This window comes from Grampus griseus, assembly GCF_964374135.1.
Source record: "Grampus griseus genome assembly, chromosome: 2".
NCBI classification, from domain to species: Eukaryota; Metazoa; Chordata; class Mammalia; order Artiodactyla; family Delphinidae; genus Grampus; species Grampus griseus.
The window spans coordinates 142059297-142071368 of record NC_139018.1 but is presented as its reverse complement, the minus strand read 5'-3'; the positions used below and the strand labels follow the sequence as shown (position 1 = coordinate 142071368).

The 12072-nt window shown below is 39.4% G+C and overlaps 1 protein-coding gene across 1 annotated transcript in view; it reads right to left on the bottom strand.

Moving 5' to 3' along the window:
- ADAMTSL3 (ADAMTS like 3) overlaps nucleotides 1-12072 on the bottom strand; it is a gene marked incomplete at its 3' end in the record, with an annotated part of 370362 nt that overhangs the window by 207520 nt on the left and 150770 nt on the right. The window contains exon 6 of the mRNA XM_082647461.1: nucleotides 11446-11682. Within this exon, the coding sequence (XP_082503587.1) occupies nucleotides 11446-11682 (237 nt within the window). The remainder of the gene's footprint in view (nucleotides 1-11445; nucleotides 11683-12072) is intronic.

Here is a 12072-nt window from a genome sequence, read left to right as displayed (position 1 = left end):
TCACATCCTAATGAACACTGAGCAACTTTCTAAGAATTGCCGCAAGTATTTTCAACTTCTGTGGCTTTTCCTGAAGTCAAGATCTCTAGTTGTAATGATTTAAAAACCACTAATCGATAAACATAGCAATAAAATTTATTAACATCCATATACAACCAATTTCTATAGAGCCAGGCACTACAGAGTATAAATTAGTAAGACAAGATTTATATTCTATGGTGTAATGAGACAAGTTATACAAGATAGGGGATAATATAAACAAATATTTAAGATATATGAGCAGTGCTCTGGGGAATAAATACACATATATAAATCATCACTTCAGCTAAGGATTATTTCATAGTACTGGCATATGATTTCTTAATCAGCTCATAGAAGTCAGTGTTTAAATAAGGGTCGTTACTCCGTATGAAGCAAAACATGAATTTTCCAGCTCAGTCAAATATAATCCTTCAAGAAGCAAAGAATTTTTTGAGTCAACTTCTGCTTGAGATCTCTGAAAACTGGATTCTACCTTACAAAAAATTCTAACATTCCTGCCTGAAAAATCAGAGGATATGGAGCTATGGTAATCATTAGGAATATTCATAAATATTTAGCTTCTCCAGCCCATGGAGGACTGCACTTCCCCACCCCCTTAGAAATTAAGTGTAGTCATTGACTGCCTTTAGCCAATGAAATATGAGTCTAAGTGTCTGTGTCACTTCTGTAAGAAGCTTCAAGGGTCAGTGTGTGAGTCACACATTCCCCTTCTCACTGCTGTAGTTATTATGCAAAACGTGTTCCAATAAAGCCTCCCTCAGTCTGGGTCTCTGAGACGTTCAAGAGCAAAGACTCCTGCTGACCCATGTTGGCCAAGGAGCGTGAGCTAAAAGTCACCTTTAATTGTTTGAAGCCACAGAGCTTTAGGGGTTGTTGGTTACTGAAGGAAAAACCTAGCCTGTATTATACTAGAGTACTATTTAACTATTAATGGATAGAGCAGGGCCATTAACATCAAAGGGTTGCTTGAAACTGGCCAGATTCAAGCCAGATTTCTGGCTCCTGTTGACAAATGAAAACTCTGACATGTTTATACACGGTTGCCCCCTTGAGCATATTAATGAGCAGATATGTATTCTCCAGCTCATGACAGCCCTCATCACTCACTATGACTAGACTTGAGCAGTCTTCTTCCAGAGTGGAGGGTAGATATTTGAGTTTCAGCCTCTATACTAAACTGTCTAAGCATCACTCACCTATCGTGCTGACTGCTGTCTACTAGAATCACATCTTACTTCCAGTTAGAAAATTTGGCTATATTTGTAGCAATACAAAATGTACAAATATCATCAGTATAGCGCCATGGCTAAGAAAACATTTTGGAATTCGGTTTCCTGGGTTCAAATTCCAGCTCTACCACTTTCTAGCTGTGCCGTCCGGGCAAATGACTTAGCCTCTTCAAATTCCAGTTTCCTTATAGACAGAGTGGGGATAATGACTATCCCAGCTTCATAGTGTACGATGAGCTAACACAGTAAAGTGCTTAGACAATGCCTGACACCTTGTAAGCACCCAGTAAGTGTTAGATGCTATTCTTTTTACTAGAAATACAAAGTGATTTCTTCATTTACACAGTTGTCAAGGAATTCAATAAATGTGAATGATAAATCAGACTTGTTCTGCAGATCTGGTTCCAACCAGGTCCTGTTTCTGATAAAAATCAGACCTCCAAAGCAGAAGCAAATTTCATTCAGTGTGTATAGTTGTCTCATGCTGTCTGCTGTGCTCAGACTCACAGTAGGTTCTTCCCAGGAGCACGGTGACAGGGTCATGTAAATGAGCAAACTGTAAACACACTTGCAAAGATTATTTGTAGTCTCTGTCAAGTGAACATCAGGGCTCAGTTCACTGATCCTAAGGCAATCAGAGAGAATCACACAGTTTACTTTCTCCCATCCTAATGGCTGTGGACAGCCACAGCCACATTGTATGGGAAAGGGAATTTATGTGAACATTGTCCTGTGGAAGGAAAGATACTGAATTCAACTTAGAAGCGTCTGAGTCACTTTTGAAGAAGGGCATGCAATTCTTTTGACCTGAAGAGCCTTTGCCAGAAGATCACTCAGCTTTCAGAGAGGTATCACCTATGACTGCCCAAAGAATCCACTTACTCATGAGACTCAACAGAAACATGATAGGAAGCACATATTTTAAAGGAACTAATTCGGCACTGAAAACCAACTTTATCCTGCAATCCCCTTCAAACCCTGGAAACTACTGGAGCAAACTATGCACTTCAGACAAATAAGAGGGAGCTCTGGTCAGTGCCCACAAGGAGAAACCAGGGAAAGAGAACCAGTGTAGCCTACAGGGCTCCTGGTGCCAGCGGTTCTGCTGGGCTCCTGAAATGTTGTTCATGAAAGAACGAATTTGGTTTTTTTTAATGAACGTTAATGTTTTTTAAATGTATCACATAAACTAGTTGTACTTATTTTCATGCTGCCTTATAAATTAAAAAAACACTATAAAACCATCTATTTACATTCGTCCTTAATAGCAAAATCAACTCTTTCTTTTTTTTTTTTTTTTTTTGTTTGCTCAATACATTATTTTTTTTCAGTTGGGGTGTAGTTGCTTTACAATGTTGGGTTAGTTTCTACTATACAGCGAAGTGAAGTAGAGTTCCCTGTGCTATACAGCTCATTCTCATTAGTTATTTATTTTATACATATTAGTGTATATATGTCAATCCCAAACTCCCAATTCATCCCACCCCCATTTCCCCCCTTGGTGTCCATATATTTGTTCTCTATATCTGTGTCTCTGTTTCTGCCTTGCAAACAGGTTCATCTGTACCATTTTTCTAGATTCCACATATATGCCTTAATATACGATATTTGTTTTTCTCTTTCTGACTTACTTCACTCTGTATGACAGTCTCTAGGTCCATCCACGTCTCTACAAATGACCCAATTTTGTTCCTGTTTATGGGTGCATAATATTCCATTGTATATATGTACCACATTGTATATATGTACCACATCATTCGGCTGTCAGTGGGCCTTTAGGTTGCTTCCATGACCTGGCTATTGTAAATAGTGCTGCAATGAACATTGGGGAGCATGTGCCTTTTTGAATTATGGTTTTCTCTGGGTATTTGCCCAGTAGTGGGATTGCTGGGTCATATGATAATTCTACTTTTAGTTTTTTAAGGAACCTCCATACTGTTCTCCATAGTGGCTGTATCAATTTACATTCCCACCAACAGTGCAAGAGAGTTCCCTTTTCTCCACACCCTCTCCAGCATTTATTGTTTGTAGATTATTTGATGATGGCCTTTCTGACTGGGGTGAGGTGATACTTCACTGTAGTTTTGATTTGCATTTCTCTAATAATTAGTGATGTTGAGCATCTTTTCAGGTGCCTCTTGGCCATCTGTATGTCTTCTTTGGAGAAATATCTATTGAGGTCTTCCGCCCATTTTTTGATTGGGTTGTTTGTTTTTCTGATATGAGCTGCATAAGCTGTTTGTATATTTTGGAGATTAATCCTTTGTCAGTTGCTTTGTTTGCAAATATTTTCTCCCAGTCTGAGGGTTGTCTTTTCATCTTTTTTATGGTTTCCTTTGCTGTACAAAAGCTTTGAAGTTTCATTAGGTCCCATTTATTTATTTTTGTTTTTATTTCCATTACTCTAGGAGGTGGACCAAAAAAGATCTTGCTGTGATTTATGTCATAGAGTGTTCTTCCAATGTTTTCTTCTAAGTTTTATAGTGTCCAGTCTTACATTTAGGCCTTTAATCCATTTTGAGTTTATTTTTGTGTATGGTGTTAGGGAGAATTCTAATTTCATTCTTTTACATGTAGTTGTCCAATTTACTCATCACCACTTATTGAACAGACTGTCTTTTCTGCATTGTACATTCTTGCCTCCTTTGTCATAGATTAGTTGACCGTATGTGGGTGGGTTTATCTCTGGGCTTTCTATCCTGTTCCATTGATCTATCTTTCTGTTTTTGTACCAGTACCATACTGTCTTGATTACTGTAGCTTTGGAGTATAGTCTGAAGTCAGGGAGCCTGATTCTCCCAGCTCCGTTTTTTTTTTTTTTTTCCTCAAGACTGCTTTGGCTGTTCGGGATCTTCTGTGTCTCCATACAAATTTTAAGATTTTTTGTTCTAGTTCTGTGAAAAGTGCCATTGGTAATTTGACAGGGATTGAACCTGTACATTGCTTTGGGCAGTATACTCATTTTCACAATATTGATTCTTCCAATCCAAGAACATGGTATATCTTTCCATCTGTTTGTGTCAACTTTGATTTCTTTCATCAGTGTCTTATAGTTTTCTGAGTACAGGTCTTTTGCCTTCTTAGGTAGGTTTATTTCTAGGTATTTTATTCTTTTATTGCAATGGCAAATGGGATTGTTTCCTTAATTTCTCTTGCATATTTTTCATCATTAGTGTTTAGGAATGCAAGAGATTTCTGTGCATTAATTTTGTATCCTGCAACTTTACCAAATTCATTGATTAGTTCTAGTAGTTTTCTGGTGGAAACTTTAGGATTTTCTATGTATAATATCATGTCATCTGCATACAGTGACTGTTTTACTTCTTCTTTTCCAATTTCCATTCCTTTTATTTCTTTTTCTTCTGTGATCGCCATGGCTAGGACTTCTAAAAACTATGTTGAATGAGAGTGGCTAGAGTGGACATCCTTGTCTTGTTCCTGATCTTAGAGGAAATGGTTTCAGGTTTTTTTTTTGTTGTTTTTTTTTTGCGGTACGCAGGCTTCTCACTGTTGTGACCTCTCCCGTTGCGGAGCACAGGCTCCAGATGCACAGGCTCCGCGGCCATGGCTCATGGGCCCAGCCGCTCCGCGGCATGTGGGATCTTCCCGGACCGGGGCACGAACCCGCATCCCCTGCATCGGCAGGTGGACTCTCAACCACTGCGCCACCAGGGAAGCCATGGTTTCAGTTTTTCACCATTGAGAATGATGTTTGCTGTGGGTGTGTTGTATATGGCCTTTATTATGTCGAGGTAGGTTCCCTCTATGCCCCCTTTCTGGAGAGTTTTTATCATAAATGGGTGTTGAATTTTGTCAAAAGCTTTTTCTGCATCTACTGAGATGATTGTTTGGTTTTTATTCTTCAGTTTGTTAATATGGTGTATCACACTGATTGATTTGTGTATATTGAAGAATCCTTGCATCCCTGGGATAAATTCCACTTGATCATGATGTATGATCCTTTTAATGTGTTGTTGGATTCTAGTTTGCTAGTATTTTGTTGAGGATTTTTGTGTCTGTATTTATCATAACTTTGTTTAATGGTTTACAGGCTACACGTGAGTTTTCAGCATGATTCAAAAAAAATTACTTTCTTTCCAGTGGTACCTTTAGTTCATGTCTGCCTCTCTCGTCCTCAGACCCTTCCTGCTGCATTGAGAGCCTTAAAGGAAAGGCCGCACGACAGTGTCTCAGTGATGAGCTGGGTTTACATGTTCAGCAAAACTGGGCAATATTAGACCATCAACAGTTTGGTAATAAGGATGATGAACTGTACTCTATGGGTATCTTTTCATCCTTTCAGATTATCCTTCTTATTTGAGAATACGTTTTATTTTTCCAGGCAATTCTGTAATTATCAATGTAACAGGTTCTTGAGACCTCCACACCTCATAAGATAAAGAGTCAATATCCATACCATTTCTTTTTTAACTTTTTATTTTATATTGGAGTATAGTTGATTAATGAAAGAATAAATTTAAAATAGGGCCTATAAGGAGAGTAACATCTCCTTTATACAGACTGAAGAGACCAAGGCTCAGAGACAGTAAGCAGTCACAGGAAACTACTACATCCTGCACCAGGCAGTGTTCACTCCAACCATGTCACTGAGACTGCTTAAGCTGAGGTCTTGGTCGAAATGAAGCAGGCATATTTCAGTTCTTTTCCCTCTTGACTTCTCTGAAGTATTTGGCACTGCGAACTTCCTTCTTAAACACTCACCCACCCATATCTTGTTTTTTCCCAGTTTTCTATTAAACAGAAGACTGTTTTGTGTAGTCTCCATCATGTGTACCTCTTCCAGTGCTTGCCCCTGAAATGATGGGGCCAGAACTCTGTCCTTGGGAATCTGCCCTTCTCACTCAGTCCCTAAGGACATACATTAGCTTTAACCATGGGACGACCCCCAGATCTATATTCCCCATCTAGAATTCTCTCCTAAGCTCTAGATTCATGTATCAACTTGGATATCCACAGGTACAGCAGGCTCATCATCTTCTCCCCACATACTTGGTCCTCACTCAGTATTTTCTGTCTTGGTGAAGGGCTTCATCATCTACTTAGTTATTATGTCAGAAATCCAGATATCATTCTCAACTTCTCTCTCTCTTTTTTTCCCACATCCAATCAAACATCCAGCCCTAAAAGATCTGCTTCTTTAATCTGTAGAATTTGTCTCCCCTTCTTCAGTCACCCTACCTCCACCTTACTTTAAGCCCTTGTTATCCCAACTTGACCTATTATTATCTGCTCCAACCCTGTCTTCCCCAAATAATCTGCCACATTGCCACTTGAGTGATCTTTCTAAAAACAATCCCAACTCAGCTATTTCTTATAAAATTCTTCAATGTTTCCTCTCCTCTTACAACTATCAGAATAAGTTCATGATTGGTTTCCACCTACATCTGTTGCCTCAATTTCAAGCATTATCCCACAGGTATTTTTCACCTCAGCTCTACAGAATGAGTCAAAGATGTTTAAACACACCTACTATCACATCTCTTCACCAGCGCTATTCCTTGTGCTTGGGATTCTCTTCCTCATCTTGATATATGTAACTTCTACTCAACTTTTCAAAACCTCGGTGTCAAAACATTACCTTGATCACATTGCTCTTCCTTAGCCCAGATTAAACTGTTTGTCGGTAACAATTATTTTTCATTATAAAAGCAATACACACTCATTGTCAAAAACTTGTAAAACAAAAAAGCATAATTCCACTGACAAATAATAGCTATTATTATCACTTAGTGGAAGAGCTCAAAAGTTAACTGGTGGTTACAAAGGGAAACCATTGACAGCATATGAGATAGAAAAATGAAGTAGTAAACTCTGACCTTAGGGAAGATTAAGCAACAGCAAACATCAAATAAGATGGTTTAAGAGTAGGAAAGAAAGGAAGAGAGACTGGTTAGGCTACCAAGGGAGACTGACTAGTTTAGTCTTGGGGTAGAAAGGTGAAAGTGAGAGAGGAAAGAAGAGTAAAATGTGAGAGATTTGATAGAGGTACCGGGATAGAGGACACGCAAGCAAATACACTCGGTGACTACAATATGAATTCAGGAAGGTAACACTGAGAATTGTGGTGTCATAAGCAGAAATGAATAGAAATAGCAGTTAGAATAACCAGTGGATCTGGGAAGAACAATACTAGTTCATTTGAGAAGGGGTGGGGATTGGAGGAATTCCGACGGTGTATTGGAGGAATTTGTGGAATCTCCCAGAATGGATATCAAGCTTGAACTAGAAAATTCAGGATTGGAGGCTGAGAGAGAAATGAAAGAACGACCAAGAGTTATGAAAAGCCTCTGCATCTGCGAGCAGATGAGACTCATTTATTCAACCAGTTTTTAAGTGAGGACCTTTGATGGGGCCAGGCATTGTCAGGGTACTGGGGTATGGCAGTGAGTCTAAATGTACCAATTAAAAAGACAGAGAATGTCATAGTAGATCACAGAACAAGATCCAACTATCTGTTGTCTGAGGAAACCCACTTTAAATATAAAAGCATCTATAAATTAAAAGTAAAGGGATGGAGAAAGACACAGTATGCTAACATTAATAAAAATAAAGCCGGGGTAGGTATATTAATTTCAAACAGAGCAGACTTCAGAGCAAGGGGAGTTATCAAGGGCATTTATGTAATGATAACGGTGTCAATACTCCAAGAAAACATAACATTCTTGATGTGCATATGCCTAACAATGGAATGCCAAAACACACGAGGCAAAAACCTACAGAACTGCAAGGAAAAGTAGATGAATCCACTATTATAGTTGGAGACTTCAACACCCCTCTATCAGAAAGAGGACAGATCCAGCAGGTGGAAAACATTGGGAAGAACTAAATAAATGGAGAGATATTCCTTTCTTGTGGATAGGAAGATTCAATATTATCAAGATGTTAGCTCTTTCCAACTTGATTCCACAAAGTTATTTTGTGGGTGTTAACAACCTGATTCTAAAGTTTACATAAAGAGGGAAAAGACCCACAACAGTCAACACAATACTGAAGGAGAAGAACAGTGTCAGAGGACTAACACTGCCCAACTTCAAGGCTTATGAATAAAGCCAAAGTAATCAAGATGGTATGGTATTGGAAAAAGAGTAGACAAAAAGGTCAATGGAACGGAATAGAGAGCACAGAAATCAACTGACATGAATACAATCAAATGATCTTTGACAAAGGAGCAAAGGCAATACAATGGAAAAAATAGTCTCTTCAATGAATGGTGCTAGAACAACTGCACATCCACATGCAAAAAAATGAATCTAGACACAGACTTACATCCTTCACAAAAACTAGCTCAAAAGGGATCATAGACCTAAATGTAAAACACAAAACTATAAAACTCCTAGAAGGTAACCTAGAAGAAAACCTAGGTGACCTTGGCTATGATGATGACTTTTTAGCTATAACACCAAAAGCATGATCACTGGAAGAAATTACTGATAAGCTGGACTTCATTAAAATCAAAAGCCTCAGGACTTCCCTGGTGGTCCAGTGGTTAAGACTTCGCCTTCCAATGCAGGGGGTGCGGGTTTGATCCCCACGGGTTTGGGGAGCTAAGACCTCACACGCCTCGCAGCCAAAAAACCCAAACGTGAAACAGAAGTAATACTGTAACAAATTCAATAAAGACTTTAAAAATGGTCCACATCAAAAAAAAATCTTAAAAAACTAAATGAAAATCAAATCAAATCAAAAGCCTCTGGTCTGTAAAAGACACTGTCAAGAGAACAAGAAGACGAGTCACACTGGGAGACAATATTTGCAAAAGACACATCTGATAAAGGACGGTTATCCAAAATATATAAATCACTCTAAACAGTAAGAAAAATAAGCAACCCAATTAAAAAATGGGCAAAAGACCTGAACAGACACCACATCAAAGAAGATATATAGGTGATAAATAAGCATGTGAAAAGATGCTCAACATTACATGTCATTAGGGAATTGCAAATTAAAACAACAATATGATACCCCTACACACGTATTAAAATGACCAAAATCTGGAACAATGACACCACCAGATGCTGGAGGTGATGTGGAATGACAGTACTCTTACTCATTGCTGGTAGGAGTGCAAAATGCAGTCACTTTGGAAGACAGTTTGAGACTCTCTTACTAAAATAAACATACTCTTACCATGATGCAGCAATCATACTCCTTGGTATTTACCCAAATGTACTGAAAAGTTGCGTCCATACAAAAACCTGCACATGATGTTTATAGCAGCTTTATTCATAATTGCCGAAACTTGGAAGCAACCAAGATGTCTTTCAGTAGGTGAATGAATAAATAAAATGTGGCACATCCTGACAATGGAATATTAATCAGCACTAAAAAGAAATGAGCTATCAAGTGATAAAAAGACAGAGAGAAAATTTAGATGCATACTACTAAGGGAAAGAAGCCAATCTGAAAAGCCTACACTGTATGATTCCAACTATATGACATTCTAGAAAAGACAAAACTATGGAGGAAGTTAAATGATCAGTGGTTACCAGGGGTTAAGAGTGGGAGGGATGAGTAGGCAGAGCACAGAGGATTTTTAGGGGAGTGAACATACTCTGTATGATACCACAATGACAGATACATGTCATTATACTTTTGTCCAAACCCATGGAATATCCAACTCCAAGAGTGGACCCTAATGGAAACTATGGACTTCGGGTGACTATGGTGCAGCAATGTAGGTTCATCATTTGTAATAAAGGTACCACTCTGGTGGGGGAGCGTTGAAAATGGTGGAGGCTCTGCATGTGTGCGGGCAGGGGGTATATGGGAAACATCAGTACCTTCCACTCAGTTTTGCTCTGAACCTAAAAAGTTTTAAGTCCTTTTTTAAAACGGTGGGGAAGGGGAGAGAAGAGTTCAGGAAGAGCCTGGAAAGGTAAGCAAGGATCCTGGATGTCATCATCAATGCAAGGACAAGCCATTTAGGGATTTTGGTGGGAGGAGTTAAAAACTCTAATTTAGGCTTTAAGACAATCAGTTTGGCTGCTGTGTGGAGAATGAATCAAATGGGGACAGTGTTGGAAGCTGGGAGATCAGGACAGGAGGCTATTGTAGTTTAGGCCAGAGCTAATGCGGGGCTTAGACTAGGAAGGAAATCAGTGGAGACAGAAATGGTGGATTCAAAAGAGGCTTTGGAGGTAGAACTGACAGGACTTGACAATGGATTAGATGTGTGGATTGAAAGAGAAGAATCAAGAATGACTCCAGGGTTTTGTGGTGAGCAACTGGAAGCCGCTTTCTAGATGAAAAGATGTAGGAAGGAGAAACTAGTCTGAGGAACAAGACCACGGTTCATCTAAGCATATGAAGTCAGAGATGCCTGGCAGTGTCTGACGCTTAGTAGATGGTTAGGTTCATTTGCTACTGTTACTACCATTTTTGTTATGAACATAATAGGGTAGATGGAATACTAGGCATTCATTATGTTTACAATTTTTTTTTCCAGTGATCAAAGGAATGGGGTGGAATCCTATCCTTTCCCTACCATCCCCATACTGTCTCAGCAACCCGTCATAGTTCCCTGAATCCTCAGACCCATTACAAGCCGTGGGGGATTATACCTCAGACACACTCACTGCAGCTCTCCAAAGTCCACTCTGAAAAAGTCTGCTGGAACACATTCATGCTAATTAATTAATATATAAGTCATTGCTCCCAAAGACCCAAAACAATGAATTAGTTTTAATAAGAAAGGTCAGAGAACCTATCAATATTAGCCTTCCAAAGCAGTGACTCTCAAAATGGGGTCCCTGGGCCAGGAACATCAGCATCTCCTGGGAACTTGTTAGAAATGCACATTTTCAGGCCCTACCCCAGACCGACTGGATCAGACACTGTCATTGGGGCCCAGAACACTGTGTTTTAACAAGTCCTTCATGTGATTCCGATGCACTTTCAAGTTGGAGAACCACTGATCTAGAAAAACCACAAGTCATATATTGCAATCTTTTGATTCTACAGGGGCAAAATTTACACTATTTTAAATAAGTAAAACATAAGCTACAGGTGAGTAACACTCCCTAAAAAAATTTTACATTAAAATGATCAAAGACAATATTTCATCTGCGTGAACAAAAGTGCAGAAGAAAAAGATTACTGAGAGTGGTCGTGGCACATCCTTGAACCAGGGGTACAGGAAGTAGGTGTGGCTTACCTGACAGATGCCGCTGATACACATGTCCAAGGAGTCAGCATTGCAACGAGTTCCATCCAAGACCTTGGGTGCCAGCTCCACTACCAAGTTCTGTCCCCGTGCGTGACACTTGAGCGCACACGGGGCAGCGGGATCGTTGTACTCTGGAAGCCACTCATAATAACGTCCCTGATACTGAACATCATTGTAGGCTGAACACTGCTGGGCTCTGAAGTCCTCCGCATCCGGAGGGCAGTCCTGGGGGCAGAGAAAAAGGGCCACATGCACATCACCCAGTGAGATGGGCCAGCAGAAGGCTGAACAAGTGTACCTGAGTCTCATGACAGCAGACCCCAATTGCTTCTCTCCCCGAAGTCACTTCATTCCTTCACTTTTTTCTTTTTTTTTCCTTCAAAACAGAATCTGTAGTGTGGAATTCTACTGGTACCTCTGTGATAAAGGAGGGGATCATCTCATTTATTCTGATTATTTTTCCACCCAGGTTGTTTTCTCCAGTTAATGAAAGCTTACCATACTTAAATGCCAAATTTTGCTCTATTTTAACCATACTGAATATAAATTTTCAAATGCATTACATAACCTCCTTCTTTTTGAGACAAGGGAAAATGGAATGTTTCTGATTTTTCC